Source organism: Lissotriton vulgaris, chromosome 2_1 (assembly GCF_964263255.1).
Source record: "Lissotriton vulgaris chromosome 2_1, aLisVul1.2, whole genome shotgun sequence".
Classification (NCBI taxonomy): Eukaryota; Metazoa; Chordata; class Amphibia; order Caudata; family Salamandridae; genus Lissotriton; species Lissotriton vulgaris.
The window spans coordinates 503,339,852-503,359,025 of NC_141687.1; the positions used below are offsets into that span (position 1 = coordinate 503,339,852).

Sequence of the window (19,174 nt, forward strand, 5' to 3'; positions counted from 1 at the left end):
GGGACACGAAGTCCGGCCCCTTACGCTCGCAGCCTTGCCTGCAGGTGATGATCCTCTCTCAGCCCCTCACTCCCAGCAGATCCTATTAGCGCTGCGGGACCCGCGAAGCGGGTTCCGCGAGGTCTTGGCAAACAAACAAAGCTCAGGAATCCCTCTGCAGCAGCAAAGTCCAGCACGACGTTTGAAGAGGTGAAAAAGGTGTCCCGCTGCTTCCAGGTACAGCGACCTTTTTTAAATGATTGTGAGGGGGGCGTGGCAAGCAAGGAGAGCGGCCCGATGGCGGGAGGCGAGGGTAGCCGGGACTTCTGGGACACGAAGTCTGGCCCCTTACGCTCGCAGCCTTGCCTGCAGGTGATGATCCTCTCTCAGCCCCTCACTCCCAGCAGATCCTATTAGCGCTGCGGGACCCGCGAAGCGGGTTCCGCGAGGTCTTGGCAAACAAACAAAGCTCAGGAATCCCTCTGCAGCAGCAAAGTCCAGCACGACGTTTGAAGAGGTGAAAAAAATATGTCAATAGACTACCCAAGCAACCAGTAAAAGCGGGCCAAAGATACAGTTTAAAGTCTGAGAGTGAAAGCCCTCCCATACCATAAGAAGATTTCAAAAGTAGGCTAACTCGCCTAGCCCCCTGTAACCCAAGCTGAAGCTACCAATAGCGCCTTCCAGTCACCGAAAAAGGGAATCCAGGACCCTCCATGGAATAACCCTGAATAGAAGAAGACAATTAGGCACATTATTTATTTTAATAATATTCACGCAACCAATAATGGTGAGTGGCAGCTTATTCCATGATTTTAATTTAATGGTTGCTGAGAGCAAAGTTTCATAATTTAATTTTACAATATTGAAAACAGCAGACCACAACCTAATACCTAAGTAAACTGTTGACGTAGTAGCCCCTGGATTTAGGGCTTTACGGGTGAAATTCAACAGAACCTGTATTTTAACCCAGATTCAATTTGTAGCCAGTAAATTCACCATAAGTACGTGATTCCTGAAAGATCTGGGTAAAGGTTGTTGCCGGGTTAATGGAAAAAAATTGCCACATCATCGGCGTATGCATTCAGTTTGATTTGTCGACCTTTATATATTCATGGCTGGATACCTATATCCCAAAGAAGGGACTGTATGTAAGGTTTTATACACTGAGCGAAAAGGATGGGGGAAAGTGGTCACCCCTACCTTGTCCCACTTAAATACGAAAAAAACTTGGAGTAACTCCAAGCATACGCAGACCGGGCACAAGGGCTCTTATAAAGTGCCTGGATCAGGTTAACAAAGCCCTCCCGTATACCGAAAGTAGGCAGTGCAACCCATAGGCAATCCCAAATGACTCAGTCGAATGCCTTCTCTACATCAAGTAATATCATGCCCATTTTGGATTCTGCCTCAGTATCAAATGTGGCTATTGCGGTATTAGTATGGTCTGTGGTGTCCGTACCAGGGACAAACCCATGCTGCTGTGGGGATACTTACACCAAGATCAATGGAGCGAGGCGGCAGGCTAAATTTTTAGCAAACCATTTAGCATCTGTATTTATCAATGAGAAAGGTCTATACGAACCCCCATTATCGGCCGGTTTGTTCTATTTAAAAAATAAAAACAATATTGTATTCCAGCTATCTGGAATGGCCCCTGTAATCTGAATTAATTGTATAACATGATAAAATTCTGCTCTCATTTCTCTAAATGTTTTATAAAACTCTATAGGGAGGGCGTCCTCCCCGCAGCCTTACCCGATGGCAGGGCCATAAAGGCAATCTAAATTTCCAGTTGTGAGCTTTCTGTCTGCAGATGACATGCCTGCTCCTCTGTAAGAGAGGGTAAATGGCACTATTGGATATATTCCCAACACTTGTCAATATCAAACCCATGTGACTGACTATATAACCTACCGTAAAACTGAGAGAACTGTTCCATGAAGAGTTTAGGTTTAGTATAAAGCCTACCGTCTAATCCCTTTACAGCATGAATTCTACCCTTCTTTTTTTTGTTCTGCAATTTGGTATGCTACTACACTGCTGCCCCTCTCCCCATATTCATACTGGAGCTTCTTATACTTAACAAATCTAGCTGCCACCTGGTCCTTCAATCTGCGCTCAGCACGAGATTGCATACCTAGCAGTTGTCCACATACTTGGCGTTCATCTTTAGCATCATGTGTAATTTTAATGGCATGCCATAACTCAAGTTGGCGCACATTTTGATGCAGAGTATATGCTTCTTCATATAGCATTGTGCCGCGAACATATGCTTTCATAGCATCCCATACTATTGTTGGGAAGGTTGATCCTCTATTAATAATAAAAAATTCCCTAAGTAAGCCTGAGGTAGACTGTATATACTCAATATTGTTGAATAAATGGCGAGGAAAGGTGAACCTTGGGCTATTGGACTTGTCCCTCCTAAGGTCTGGTTAAAAGTGGAAATAGATGGGGTTTTTGATCTGAAACTCCCCTTGGGCATACAGTCAAGGAAATGACAAAACCAGTATATCTAAGGGATTTTGACTCCTTCTGGGGGGCTCAAGGGTTTGCTATACCCAGGTGACATCCTCTTGACACAGTGAGCACCTAAAAGCTCCATCACACACTCCCTGTTTTATGGGTGCCGTATAAAGTGGGGAAAATGTGAAGCTATGCCCGTGATGTGAACAAACACAATAACTGCTATGGAAATTCACCAGTTTCAGTGACAAGAGTTGAACCTTAAATAGCTAGGGATCTTCCTCAAAAGAGGCCTGAAGCACACGGTGAAGGACAAATTTAATCAAGATATAGCCAGATGGTGTTCATTAAAACTTTAATCCGTAGTGAAAAGCTCAGCTAATTAAAATGAACGGAACACCATGAATAAACTTTTTTGCGATGCAGGCCCTGACCATATCTAAATGTAGATTGTCAGACCTCTAAAGTATGATTAAACCGTTTCAGTGGAATGTGAAATGTACTAGATTTCTTTCCGCCTAGCCAAACTCCAATACCTGATTCACAATACATTAGAGAAGCTGGCAATGGTGCAACCGTAAGTTAAGCTTCTGGGGAAAACTGGGAGTCTCTGTGTCTTACACGAGAAATAACATATTGAAGCCCCCCAATGGGGTAAATGAGAAATCAAAATGGGACAATGAGAACCGAGTAAGCAAGTACATGTCTTTATTGTTTAAGTTAATTAAAAGCATAAAAATTTCATAATACAAATATAAAGTCACTATAAAACATTATTTAAAAAGTATGATATTTTTTTTAATAACATGCACCCGCTTATGAATTCAATATTTTCAATGAAGCAACAGCAGTGTCCTTCTCATGATGACAATTTAAAATTTGTCTCATAATACAGTAAGAATGAAAAATTTCCTAGCTAACGTAACGGAAAGTTTCAATTCTATTAAGGACTCGGAGGCGAGGATTATGCCTTCTTTCTCCACTTTATTCACAACTGCGAAGATAGAACAAAACTACATTTCCCATGAAACCTTGGGAAAATGGAGTTAAACAAGAAAACCAGCAACACCTGGCAACAGCCAATGGCATACACAGTCATTGTCCAATCAGGGTCCTGGAAGCCCCTACATAGTCCTTTTACTGTGTTCTCTCTTCCTCTTTCTGAGCACGTAGACAGTCAGCCAACCGTTCATCAGTCGTCCTGCTTGTTGGAATCCGAGCCTGAGGACAAGAGGAAACACATTACTAAAGGAGGCACCGAGGAAGCCTTATCCAAACAGTGCAAGAAACCAAGTAAACAGACAAGAGCGTCATAGTAAGCATAAAAGCATATTACATACAAGAATATCATAAGAAGCATAAAAGCATATTACTTACTGACATACGGGGAGGGATCTCCTCCAGGAGCCAAGGGCGGGATAATCCTTGCCTCCGAGTCCTTAATAGAATTGAAACTTTCTGTTACGTTAGCTAGGAAATTTTTCATTCTATGTCAGGACTGGAGGCGAGGATTATGCTTGTTCAAAGCTTGCCCACAACCAGGTTGGCCATATTCAAGATCGGTTTGAAATAAAACTTCTTGAACGTGGATTCCGAAGACCAGTCTGCCGCGTTGAGGATATCCTCAAGCCGAGCCCTGAGACTAAAGGCCTTCGAAAGCCATGGCACCCCTCGCGGAGTGGGCCCCAAACTGGCTAAGGTTGATGCCTGCTTCCTGCATCACCCAACGAACCCACCTAGCAATGGTGGGGGAAGAGACCGCTTTAAAGGGTTTCCTCAGAGAAATGAGGAGTTGTCTCTCTCCTGGAGGACGGAGATCCTCCGTGGCTTCTTCATAAGCTTTAAGGCAGCTCACCACACAAAGTTATGGGAGAGTCAACAAACTGAGGATAGGAAATAGACCTGGTATGACACTTCGTGCGTCGAAGCAGCGTAAACGTGACTCCCTCCGGAGAAAAAATCCTGCCAGAAATATCCAAAGCCTGCACGTCCGATACTCGCCTACAAGAAATGAGGCACAAGAGTATGGCCAGCTTCGCCGACAGCTCTTTCCATGAAAGATACCTATTGTGCGGCCAGGACAAGAACAAATTAAGCACCACGTTCACATCTCAAAGGGCAGAATAGCGGGGCTCCGGGGGCAATGACAGCCTGAGGCCACGGAGCAAACGGCAAACCAACAGATGCTCTCCCACTGGCGCCCCCGCCACAGGGAGATGACCAGAGGAAATGGCTGACCGGAACGTATTTACAGACCGGTAGGCAAGGCCTTCGGAGGCCAGTTGGGCCAAGAAATTGACTACATGGACCACGTCCGAGCCCAAGAGATCAACACCCCGTCGCAGACACCGAGTCCATCGGAGCCAAGCCGATCGATATCTCCTGACAGTGCCGTCCGCCCACGCTTTAGAGATATGGAACTCAGCTTATCTCGAAAGGCCAGGGTTTCCCAGCGACCCCTGAAATCCGCCACGCCACTAGTTTCAGTGACTCTGTGGACACTAAGGGGTGAAGAGAGCCGCTCGGGCTCAGAAGGAGGGAGGGAAAGTGGGGGAGTAGGATTGGAAAATCCCAAGAAAGTTCCAGAAGAACTGGAAACCACACTTGAGACCTCCATAGGGGGGTGATCAACACCATCTTCGCCGCCTGTCTGCGAACCTGCGCTGTCACTCTCGTGATCATCGCGAACAGAGGGAACGCATACCCCTGTTCCGTTCCCCAATCCTGGAGAAACGCATCCGTCGCCGCAGCGAGGGGGTCTGGCCTCCAACTGAAGAACCGAGGTATCTGGAAATCCAGCCTGGAGGCGAAAAGGTCCACTGAGAAAGGACCCCAAAGGTCGCTCAGAGTCTCGAACACCGACCGATCCAGGTGCCAAAGACTGGAGTCCTGGAAGTGGCGCGACTGCTAGTCCGCCTCTGAATTGTCTCGGCCTAGGAGGTACTCCGCCGTGACTGAGACCTGGCAGCCAGATCCGACAGGGCTTTCGATCTCGTGCCTCCCAGATGGTTCACATACCGAACCGCTGAGATATTGTCCATCTTGAGGACCACACAAGACTGTACTAAATCTTTCGTCCAGCACCGCACTGCGAAGGACCCCGCCAGAAGCTCCAAACAATTTATGTGTAACTTCTGTTCTTCGGGTGACCACAACCGGCCTGTAGAAAAGTCTCCGCAACGAGAGCCCCAACCGAGCCTGCTGGCGTTGGACTCTATAACCATGTCCGGGGCGGACCCGAAGATAGCTCTCCCGTTCCACGCCTCCATATGATCCAACCACCACCGGATTTCGGCCTGAGCATCCGCGGACAAGCTGACCTTGTGAGAGTAGGGATACCCCATCCGAAGGAAATAACCCTTGAGGCGTTGGAGAGCCCGGTAGTGAAGCGGGCCGGGGAAAATAGCCCGGATCGAGGCGGATAACAGGCCCACCACTCGAGCCAGTTGTCGAAGGGAGATTAGGGGCCTGGCCAGAACACGCCGCAACTCGTGACAAATTTTGGTCACCTTCCTGCTCGGAAGACTGAGCGTGGAAGCCGTCGAGTCTATGACGAATCCCAAGAACGTAATGGTCTGTGTCGGCTGCAAAAGCGACTTCTTCTTTATCACAAACCCGAGATCCTGAAGGAGAGACACCGCCATCTGCAGGTGTTCTACAAGGCGGCGCAGGCAGGCCGCCATCAAGAGGAGATCGTCGAGGTAAACGATCATCCGGACACCCCTGGACCTTAGCGCTTCCACCGCCGGCTTGAGAACCTTGGTAAAATACCAAGGGGCCGACGAGAGTCCGAAGGGGAGAGAAGTGAACTCGTAAGCCTGGGAGCCCCAGAGGAACTGAAGGAATCGCCTGTGGGGAGGAAAAATCGGAACCACCAGATAGGCGTCCTTGAGGTCCAAGCGGACCATCCAATCGAAAGGTCTGAGGAGGTCCCTGAGAAGGTGAATCCCCTCCATTTTGAAATGGCGATAAACGAGCCATTGATTGAAGTCGGAAAGGTTTATCACTGGTCTTTTCACCCCATCGGTCTTGTCGACCAAGAAAATGTTGCTTACGAAACCTTTGGGGTGCAGAGAGGTGCGAGCAATGGCGCCTTTGCGGAGGATGGAGGAAACTTCCTCGTCCACAATGAGGCCGTCCTGGGCGGAAAACTGTATGGGACGTGGCAAGGAGTGTTGTACTGGAGTCCCCTCGAACTCTATGTGAAAACCTCTCACTGTTTGTAAAACCCATGCATCGCTTGTGATCGACAGCCACACCTGAAAAAACCGTGCCAACCGTGTCTTGTAGTGAAAAAGGGAGAACTCTCACCTGGGCTAGACTGTGCAGCTCCTCCACGATAGCCTTGTCCTTTGCCCTTTCTTCCACGAGTGGGGTAGAAATTTCCGAACCTGGACTGGTCTTGATAGTTTCCGGAGCCTTTTTGAGACGTCTGACGTTGTTGCTGGCGACCGGCCCCGTCCTCGGCCGGCCCTGCGAAAAACACGGGGGAACATCTTCTTGATGGTCGATTGGACACGGTCCAGTGACTGAAAGGTATTCACGAATTTTCCGAGCTCTTTTACAAAAGGCTCACCAAAGAGGCCTCCTTGGGCTACAGCCCCCACCTCCGAATCCGCCAAATCACCCAGCTTCGGGTCGATTTTAATAAGAAGCGATCGGCGGCGCTCTGTAGACAGGGCACAATTGGCGTTGCCCATAAAAATCATCACAAGCTGTGCCCAGCCCGAAAGAGTTTCGGGGTTAATGATGGAACCAGATTCCTTGGCTTCTTCGGCCATATCTAGTATTTTGATGATCAGGCCCAAAGCGTCCAGGAGCTTATCCTGGCACGCTCGCCAGGATCTATCCATGCCCTTCTTAGGATCTCATATAAACTTCTGAAGAAAGGTGCCCATCCTGGAGTCAATTTCTGGAGTAAGGGCCACCTTGTCGTCAAGGGAAGGGCGCGGGCACTCCGCCCGCAAACAGTTGCAAGCCTCCTTCTCAAGAGGGCGGCGGATGTGGGCGGCTACATCGGCCGCAACTTTATCGGCCAGGGACCACTCTGAAGACCTAGGGTGGACAATATCATTGGGGACCAACATGTCCGCCGTGCTAGGAGGCTCCTGTGACGCCCCAGGGACGGGGACCGATGGGGGGGGGCCTGGGCCGGAGAGGTAGAGGGTAGTGGGTCCAATGCGGGGGGAATGGATTGAGGCCTGCTGGCCATAAAGGCCTGACGCAATCTATCAAAAGCGTCCCCCTGCCCGCCAGATTCACGGGAACGTTTAGGTGGGGTGGAGCCGAGAGAATCTTGGGAAGTGGAGGGCTGGGGCGGGGCAGGGACTAGCTGTTGAGAAAGTTTCGCAAAAGCTTGGTCAATTTGGCGTGTCAACCTGTCTTCCAAGGGTGAAATGGCCTGGTCCACCGCCCTATAGACGGAAGTATCCACCGCCTCATAAAAGGCGTCTCCCCAGGGCATGTCCGCAAGAGGATCCGCCTCTTCGTCCTGATATTCGTCGTAGTACTCCATTGGGGAGTCGAAAAGGGAGGTATATCCCTGGCCGGGGCGGGAAGGCTCAGCAAGGCTGGGTGGCAGCCCACACTTCAGGCAGTGGAGGACCACTGATCTACGGGGTTCAACCCCAGGGACTACTGGCAAAGTTTCAACGGCCCTTATTTCTTCAGGGCAGCCGGCTGGGCGATGTCCCTTAATTCTTTGTGCCCTCCAATACAGACCAGACGGCGTAGACAGCAAACGCTGCTAATACAGGCTCCGCTGGATTGCCAATGCAAGAGCGTGGGCACAAACCGCAATACACCTCAACGGCTTTCTGCCTCAGCCGGAGGCTCTCAAACTGACGTACGCGCGACGTTTAAACCTCTTCTGAAGAGAACAAACGTCGTGCAGCGTCGGCCCTACACGCGCGCCCTCTAAAGGCGGGAGGACCAGGGAACCTCGCCAGTATACACCGTGTAGGTACGGGAGAACCCGTAATCGCTGCGCCCCCTCTCCGCGCGGAAACTCCGCTGCAGGAGAGGAAGCTACAATCGCGTCGTGACCGAAACTTTTCACCCGCCGAAAACGGCGCTAAGCGAGAAACGCGTACACCCCGCGAAGGTAACAAAAGCAGCGCTTATATAGGAGTTAACAAAGCAGCGCTTACAAAAACATTTGCATAACGAAACCCTTAAAACTGGAACGTCAAGGGAAACAAAATGAAGGTACTTATCTTGCTGTGCAACAGCGAAGAAAGAGGAAGAGAGAACACGGTGAAAGGATTATGTAGGGGCTTCCAGGACCCTGATTGGACAATGTGTATGCCATTGGCTGTTGCCAGGTGTTGCTGGTTTTCTTGTTTAACTCCATTTTCCCAAGGTTTCATGGGAAATGTAGTTTTGTTCTATCTTCGCTGTTGTGAATATAGTGGAGAAAGAAGGCATAATCCTCGCCTCCAGTCCTGACATAGAATTTCCTTATTTTACAAGTCAGCTGAGGGTCCATTGTGCTGAGTCCTTTGAATATTGCACCTCTACACGTTCGAATACCTCTGTCATTAAATGCCTTTTTCAGTAGTCGCATGCTGTCATATGGATACTTCGTTACATATATTGCGTTAAGTTAGCATGAGTGCATTACATGTTTAAACAGCCTTTTTTCCTTCGGCTTCAGTTTTGCACACGACACATACTTGTTGTTGTCGCCTTCACCCTAGAAGCGGTGAGGTGGTTTATTTGAGAATAATATGTTATTTCTATGCTATCAGCTTTGCCTGGTACACTTGGTACAACTGTCTGCACACTGAGAGCTGCACACTCTAAAATGAACCTAACACAATGTTGCTGGGAGGCTTGATCCTCGCACCACATTAGACATAACAAATAATGTTGATGCCAACATTTTGGGCTCTACGCGGGTTTAAGATAGAGTTACACGGAATGAACGTAGACACTTGGTGCTGCGCATGAAGAGAGCTGGTAGCTGTTGATGTGAACTGCTCCTACTGACATTGAGAGGTATGGGGCCGCCCTGCTAAAGCCCGAATGAGACCTTCTTAGATATAATATAATATGCTAGATAGGGTGCGCGAAATATAGGTGATATAGATTTCTATAGATTTTGCATTATAACATGCTAGCACCTTTTGCTTACTATGGATTAGTGACTATGCTGCTGACTCTGATTTTTATAATCTGCATTTTGGTATTATACAAGATACTGCGTTTGAGAACTTTGCATTGAATAATAAATATTTCAAACTTGCACTTGTGTTCTTTGACTCTCAGTTTTGGTTTGAAATGATTATATAACGAAAGAGTGTTCATGTGTTCCATGACTCCTGAGGTATTCTAAAGATCATGTTCTGGTTTGTCTAAGACATGGATCATTCCATAATGATCCATGAGACACTGTAGCTAGCTAGGTAAAGGGATTTCTGACACTGAGATGAGTTTTTGGATCATCCTAACTCACTGAGGTTCTAGATCTCTATGCACAGTTCTGTGGGAGAACGGAAACCCTGCTACAATGCGTTGCATTTTTAAATTAGGACAGACGCATATTAGATGGATGATGTCTTGCCTGGCTTCCCCACATAAACCACAAGATTTGATGCCACTATATTTCCACAACGGTTGTTCCGCTAGGCTTGGTAATACCCCAAATCTTGTTGCCATTAATTTGAGTTTCAAGTGCGGCGAGTATGTTGCGCCGAGGTATTCCGCCGGTCGAAGTGTTGTATATGATTGGAGAACCATGCTTCCTTGCGATCTTTTTGCTAAGGTGGCTTTGTCTGCCAATAATGATTGCAGTTTTGACGCCTTGTTTGCTAAGCCACGAAAGATTTGGGACACTGAGTACCACTATGGGCTGAATTTCACACAAAAGGTTGATTACAGTAAATCAGCTGATTGTAGAAGGGAGGCTAATGACCTTTAATGAAACGCGAGATAAACTGAAACTTCATAGGGGCCATTCCTCGAAATAACAGTTTACGCACTGCCTAAGGGGTATTAAACACCCTTGCTTATTAACCTCCCGAAATCCCTGAACGCCTGGGGCACTTTTAAGGGAACAGTTTCAGGCCTTTATCAAATTATCATTGACGCCACTTACTCCCAACCCTGATCATTCCAGCATAAGAGCTGGTGGTCAAACAGACTGAAGGTAGACTACAAGGAGGAGAATTTTACGAACCTGCTACATAATCATGACAAACAAATGAGGGAGGCCAGATTGAATTTGAGATACTACAATCCAATGGATTCTAAATGTATTAAAAGGAGCTAGCCTATCTATCACCTGACTCCACGTGTTGGGGATCTAAACACCCACAAGCGGACAAGATTTCAATGTTTGTAGTCTGATTTGGGCTCCCGGTGTGCTACAATTGGGCAGCAGTTAACCATTCCTCTTAACGAGTAGGTTTGTGCCTAAATGTTCTAGTACCCGTCCTTCTCTAACTGCATATTGTCCATTTTTGCTCTGAGTATGAATTGCGTTGGATACTGATGGAAAACTTAAACTTGTCAATGTTCTTTCGTTATATAGTATTTAAGAGGCAACCCTTCAATTTGCATTGTGGAAGCTGTGTAATTTGAGCTCTGACTAAATTGAATAGTGGTTCTTGTAAAGCACTTTAAATTGAGCACGATTCAGTGTTTCATTGAACTTTCTTGCAGATGATTGCACAGTTATGTCTGGCTTTGCAATTATTGTGGTATGCACTAAATAAGCAAATGGTAAAACAACCCGCTTATTTTATGTTTTTATTTGTTTTCAGTGTCTAAATGTAACACAGCTGCTTCATTATTATGGTCTCAACATCAACTCTCCTATTTCACCACATCAGTTTACGTACCTCTGTCCAGCGTTACTTTACCAAATTGATAGAAGACTTTGCATCAAGCATTTTCGGGAGCTTCAAGTGGAGGATTTACCCAAGGATAAGAGTAGTGCATCAGGTATGGTAGAAAAGTATATTTAAACAATGTTGTGTTTTAATCACCTGGAGCTTAACTGTACATATCCCTGTTTTTAAGTCTCGCTGAGCGAACACGCATGCGTTCTCAGCGAGACTTAAGTAAGGGCTCTCAAAAATTCACCCAAAGGCAGATTGCCTACAGTGCATGTGTGCGAGTGTGTGCACATCGCACACCATTTGCCTCTCTCCGCACTCATGCTGGTTTGCTTGCAGCCGGCATCAGACTTCAAAGGTATCCGCTCCCCCGCCCGCCGCCGTTTCTGGCTTTACTCGCTGAAGGCTGTCATGCCCAAGATCACACCCGATTAAACAGCCAAGGTAATGCGCCCATACATTATATTGCTGCTTTGGTGTCACCTCCGCTTTAATCATTGGATCCCAGTCTTTTTACTATCTAGATGTTGTAAAATAGACATGAAAGTTTTAGTTATGTCCTGATTAGGGTCTCTTTCGGAAAGTCTTACAGAAACTACACTGGACGCATTACTACCCGTTCTGGTGTCGTTTCTTAGAGGTTTATGGTGCTGTTCAGTCACACTTGCCAGAAATGCTGAAAGAGCTCTTTTGAGCTTCTTATTTAATTATGTGCTAATACATTTTTTATTGTGTACTATACCGTGATGCCAAATTCTGTGTGAAGTCCATGAATTGCAACAAACGCCTAGAGGCGCTGCTGAATTTTGCACAGCCTGCTGGCAGACTCCTGCAGGATTACCACCACACCCACCTCCACCACCACCACGTCCACCACCCACCACCACCACCACCACCACCACCATGTCCACCACCACCAAAACGTCCACCACCACCATGTCTACAATCGCCACCACCACCACTACGTCCACCACCACTACGTCCACCACCACTACGTCCACCACCACTACGTCCACCACCACCATGTCCACCACCACTACGTCCACCACCACCATGTCCACCACCACCATGTCCACCACCACCACACCCACTACCACCACGTCCACCACCACCACGTCCACAATCACCACGTCCACAATCACCACGTCCATCACCACCACATCCACCTCCACCACCACATCCACCTCCACCACCATATCCACCACCACATTCACCACCACAATCACCACCTCCACCACCACCATGTCCACCACCACTACCACCAGCACATCCACCACCACGTCCATGACCACCACCACGTCCATGACCACCACCATGTCCACCACCACCATGTCCACCTCCACCACCACCACCTTCACCACCACATCCAATACCCACCTCCACCACCACCACACCCACCTCCACCACCACGTCCACCACCACCACATCCACCACCACTACCACCACCAATACCACCACGTCCACCACCACGTCCACCACGACCATGTCCACCGCCACACCCGCCACACCCACCTCCACCACCACATCCACCAAATCCATGACCACCACCACCACGCCCACCACCACCACGTCCATGACCACCACCACAACGTCTACCACATCCACCACCATCACATCTACCACCATCACATCCACCACCACCACCACCACCACCACGTCCACCACCACTACTTCCACCACCATGTCCACCACGTCCACCACCACCACGTCCACCTCCACCGCATCCACCACCAACACATCCACCACCATCACGTCCACCACGTCCACCACCACGTCCAGCACCACCACGTCCACCACCACCACCACCACGTCCACCACGTCCACCATCACCACCACATCCACCATCACCACGTCCACCACCACCACGTCCACCACCACCACGTCCATCACCACCACGTCCATCACCACCACGTACATCACCACGTACACAACCACCATGTCCACCACCATGTCCACCACCACAACATCCACCACCACATCCACCACCACCAACACATCCACTACCACCATGTCCACCACCACCATGTCCACCACCACCATGTCCACCACCACCATGTCCTCCACCGCCACACCCAGCACCACAACCACACCCAGCACCACCACCACATCCACCACCACCAAATCCACCATCACCACATCCACCACCACCACATCCACCACCACCATGTCCACCATATCCACCACCACCACCACTACCAATGCCACCACTACCACCACCATGTCCACCACATCCACCAACACGTCCACTACCACCACGTCCACCACCACCATGTCCATCACCACCCCTTCCATCACCACCACGTCCACCACCACGTCCACCACAACCACACCCACCACCACCACGTCCACACCATGCCCACCACGTCCACCACCACCACCACACCCACCACCACAACATCCACCGTCACCATGTCCACCACCACCACGGCCACCACCACTACATCCACCACCACCACATCCACCACTATCACCTCCACCACCATCACGTCCACCACTACCACGTCCACCACAACATCCACCACCACCACCACATCCACCATTACCACGTCCACCACCACCACCACATCCACCACCAAGTCCACCACCACATCCACCAACACCATGTCCACCACCTTCACCACGTCCACCTTCACAACGTCCACCACCACCACGTCCACCACCAACACGTCCACCTTCAGGTCCACCACCACCACGTCCACCACCACTACATCTACCACCACCATGTCCACCAACCCCACATCTACCACCACCATGTCCACCACCCCCACGTCTACCGCCGTGTCCACCACCACCACAGCGTCCACCACCACTGCGTCCACCACCACTGCGTCCACCACCACTGCGTCCACCACCACTGCGTCCACCACCACCACGTCCACCATGTCCACCACCATGTCCACCACCACTTTCCACCACCACCACATCTACCACCACGTCCACCACCACCACATCTACCACCACGTTCACCACGTCTACCTCCACACCACCACGTCCACCACCACCACGTCCACCAGCACCACGTCCACCACCACGTCCACCACCACCAATACGTCCACCACCACCTCCACCACCACCTCGTCCACAACCACCACATCCACCACCAGTATGTCCACCACCACCACATTGTCCACCATGTCTACCACGTCCACCACCAGTACGTCCACCACCAGTACGTCCACCACCACCACGTCCACCACCACCACGTCCACCACCACCACGTCCACCATCACTTCCACCACCACGTCAACCACCACGTCCACCCCCACGTCCACAACCACCACATCCACCACCAGTACGTCCACCACCAGTACGTCCGCCTCCACCACATCCACCACGTCCACCATGTCCACCACGTCCACCACCACCACGTCCACCACCATGTCCACCCCCACGTCTACAACCACCACATCCACCACCAGTACGTCCACCACCACAATATCCACTATGTCCACCATGGCCACCACCACGTCCACCATGAGGTCACTACCTCATCCACCACGTCTACCTCCACCACCACCACTAAGCCCACCACCATGTGCACAACCACCACCAGTAAGTCCACCAACACCACGTCCACCATCACACCTGCAACCGCCACATCCACCACAACCGTGTCCACCACCACATCTACCACCACATCCACCATGTCCACCACCACCACATCTACCACCACGTCTACCTCCACCACCTCTACATACACCACCTCTACATACACCACCTCCACATCCACTTCCACCACCATGTCCACCACCATGTCCACCACCACCAAGTCCACCACCACCACCAAGTCCACCACCACCACCAAGTCCACCACCACCACATCCACCACCAAGTTCACCACCACCAAGTCCACCATCACCAAGTCCACCAAGTCCACCACCACCAAGTCCACCACCACCACCACGTCCACCGCATCCACCACCACCATGTCCACCACCACGTCCACCACCACCACGTCTACCACCACCACATCCACCACCACGTCCACCACCACTACATCCACCATTTCCACCACCACTACATCCACCACTTCCACCACCACTTCCACCACCACCACGTCCACCACCGCCACGCTCACCACCACCATGTCCACCACCGCCATGCTCACCACCACACCCATGTCCTCCTCCACCACGTCCACCTTCACGTCCACCACCACCATGTCCACCACCACCATGTCCACCACCACCACGTCTACCACCACCACATCCACCACCACATCCACCACCACGTCCACCACCACTACATCCACCACTTCCACCACCACTACATCCACCACTTCCACCACCACCACGTCCACCACCACCACGTCCACCACCACCACGCCCACCACGTCCACCACCACTAATACGACTACCACGTCCACCACCACCAGGTCCACATCCACCACCACGTCCACATCCACCACCACCACATTCACCACCACCACATCCACCACCACCACACCCAGCACCACCACGCCCACCACCACGTCCACCACCACGTCCATCACCACCACGTCCACCACCACTTCGACAACCACCACTAGTATGTCCACCACCAGAATATCCACCACCACGTCCACCACCACCATGTCCACCACATCCACCACCATGTCCACCACTACCATGAGGCCACTACCACATCCACCACGTCTACCTCCACCACCACCACATACACCACCACCACATCCACTTCCACCACCTAGTCCACCTCCACCACGTCACCACCACCACAACCTCCACATCCACCACTACCATGTCCACCACCGCCATGTCCACAACCACCGCCATGTCCACAACCACCGCCATGTCCACAACCACCACCATGTCCACAACCACCACCATGTCCACAACCACCACCAGTACGCCCACCACCAGTACGTTCACCACCAGTACGTCCACCAACACCATGTCCACCACCACCACGTCCACCACCATGTCCACCACGTCCACCACCACGTCCACCACCAAGTCCACCACCAAGTCCACCACCACCACAGCCACCACCACCACGTCCCACCCCATCCACCACCACGTCCACCACCACCATCACGTCCACTACCACCATCACGTCCACTACCACCACATCCATTACCACGTCCACCACCACAGCCACCACAACCACTTCTCACCACATCCACCACCACGTCCACCACCACGTCCACCACAACATCCACCACCACCACCACCACGTCCCACCCCATTCACCACCACGTCCACCACCGCCACGTCCACCGCCACGTCCACCGCCACGTCCACCACCACGTCCACCACCATCACGACCACCACCATCACGACCACCACCATCACGACCACCACCATCACGACCACCACCATCACGTCCACCACCATCACGTCCACCACCATCACGTCCACTACCATCAAGCCCACCACCACCACCACATCCACCACCACCAAGTCCACAACCACCATATCCACCACCATCACATCCACCACCACACCCACTACCACCACGTCCACCACATCTACCACCACGTCCACCACCACCATGTCCACCACCACGTCCACAACCACGTCCACCACGTCTACCTCCAACACCACCACATACACCACCACCACATCCACGTCCACCACCACCACGTCCACCACCACAACGTCCACCACCACCACGTCCACCACCACTACGTACCCCACATCCACCACCATGTCCACCACCACGTCCACCACCACCACGTCCACCACCACTACGTACCCCACATCCACCACCATGTCCACCACCACGTCCACCACCACCACGTCCACCACCATCACGTCCACCGCCACCACGTCCAGTCCACCCCCACCACGTTCACCCCCACCACGTCCACCACCACCACGTCCACCACCACGTCCACCACCACATGTGTCGGGAATACGCTCCACAGGATCCGGGTGTTGCTCATAGGGGTCCACCTCCTAATGTTACCAACCCCCTGATTTGAGTATACAGGGAGTTGGAACCATTAAGCGAGTGAAAAAAGGGAAAGAGAAGGAACTGCTGGTACAAAGGCTCTGAAAGACATAAACATAAAGACCCGATTATGCAAAGCCTGTAACAAACAACTACTCTCATAAATTCTCGCTAAACGAAGAGCTTCTGTACGACCAAAAACACACCTCCCACATAGAACCAGCACTCACTCAGCAGTTCAGGAATAGTGCAGATAATACACAGGCTGGATTTCCAGCTAAGGAAAAATAAGAAGGCTCGGTTCTTTAAATAAGGATAGGATTGCCTAATACTGCATATAACCATAGAGTTCGGCAATGAACACAGAACATATCTATGCACTTCCAGCTTCAAGGATAAAGTTCCTGGAATATTGTTTCATCATATTCCAGTATTCACAAAGTACTGGTAATCCCAACATCAGAGAAATAGGTCTACACCCGGTAGAACGTAGTGGCCACCACAGTCCTCCGTTGTAATTAGCAATACAAAGATATCCACAGCCACACAGCAGCAAGTGGTCACCAAACACACCTTGCTCCACTAGCGTCGTAGACAATGCAACTTTCTGGAACGGCAACACGTGGCAAACGTACACACAGCGTTCCGCTCGAACATAAGGAATAAGAAACAGTGTTACGGCAGCATGTAGCTCCCACCATGATGCTCCGCACCTTCTCCACAATACCCAGGTGAATACAAACGGTAACGCGCGGTCCGCCGACACACAGCGTTCCGTTTTACAATACACAAGCGCAGCCGTGCTTGAAGATGGAAATCACTGTGGAGACTACAGGCAAATCCGGATCTACACGGTAACGCGTGGTCATCCGACAGACAGCGTTCCGTGTAACGAAGATGGCGCAGCCGCGCCGATAACTCACCCGCTTTTGGGTTGAACAGCGTACAAACCACTGGAAACGCTTGAAACCAAATCCAGGAGAACCGCGTAACAGAGAGAGCAGCTGCCCGAGACGCCGGTAGAAAAAACAGGAAACAGAATAACGCGCATTCGCCATTGAGCGTGGTGTTATTAAGTACCTCCTACTAGAGGAGGCTCAAGGGAGATGTAGTTATTAGGCGCTAGGTAGGCGCCGCGGATCCCAAATCCTGACAGTATGCCCCCCTGCTCAGTGCCTCCTAGGACCAGGCTGCTTGGCCGGGAATTTCGCATGGAAGCGACGCACAGCGTCAGGAGCATGAACATTGTCGCACGGCTCCCATGAGTCGTCCTCCGCCGTATACCCTTTCCAGGCCACCAGGTACCACAAAACTCCATGCCTCCACTTGGTCACGTATACAATGCACTTCATATTCCTCCCCGCCATCAACTAGAACCTGAGGGGTGGCTCTCCGTGTACAATACAAGGCAGGCTTCAGGAGACTACTATGAAAAACAGGGTGGATACGAAGATTAGCTGGCAACTTCAATTTGAAAGCCACAGGGTTTATTTTCTTGATGATGACATAAGGACCAATGTAACGAGGATGAAACACACTTAGCAACCTGAACTGAATGTTCCTGGTTGAGAGCCAGACCTTATCCCCAACCTGATAGTCAGGACCCTCACGACGATGCACATCAGCCCACCTTGTAGGCAGCTTTGGCCTTGATCAAATGCTTGATAAGTTGCTTGTGAACAGAGTGCAATCTCTTCATCCTGCCATACACCGAGGGTTGGTCAGACACACTCTCAGGGATTTGCCGACATCCGCCACCGGAATGGCTTCCTGTCTGGGCCCACGCGAAGCGAGACGAGCACCGGGGAGTGGTCCGACAGGGCCCGCGGCAAAATCTCCGCCGAGACAATGCAAGAAGCACTCACCCTTGGGACAAAAATATAGTCTAGTCTAGAGAGCGAGTCTCGCGCCACTGAGAAGTATGTATAATCCCGTCGCGCGCCGTGTTTATATCGCCAAGCGTCCAGCCAATCAAGGCCCGTGACCAACGCTGA

General features: G+C 50.9%; 1 protein-coding gene across 6 annotated transcripts in view; it reads left to right on the top strand.

The window, feature by feature from the left end:
* The window catches only part of SLC39A10 (solute carrier family 39 member 10), a 457,169-nt gene that overhangs the window by 137,001 nt on the left and 300,994 nt on the right, over positions 1 to 19,174 (top strand). For all 6 annotated transcript variants that reach the window (XM_086955403.1, XM_086955402.1, XM_086955399.1 and 3 more), the window contains one exon: positions 11,214 to 11,394. In XM_086955403.1, the coding sequence (XP_086811529.1) occupies positions 11,214 to 11,394 (181 nt within the window). The remainder of the gene's footprint in view (positions 1 to 11,213; positions 11,395 to 19,174) is intronic.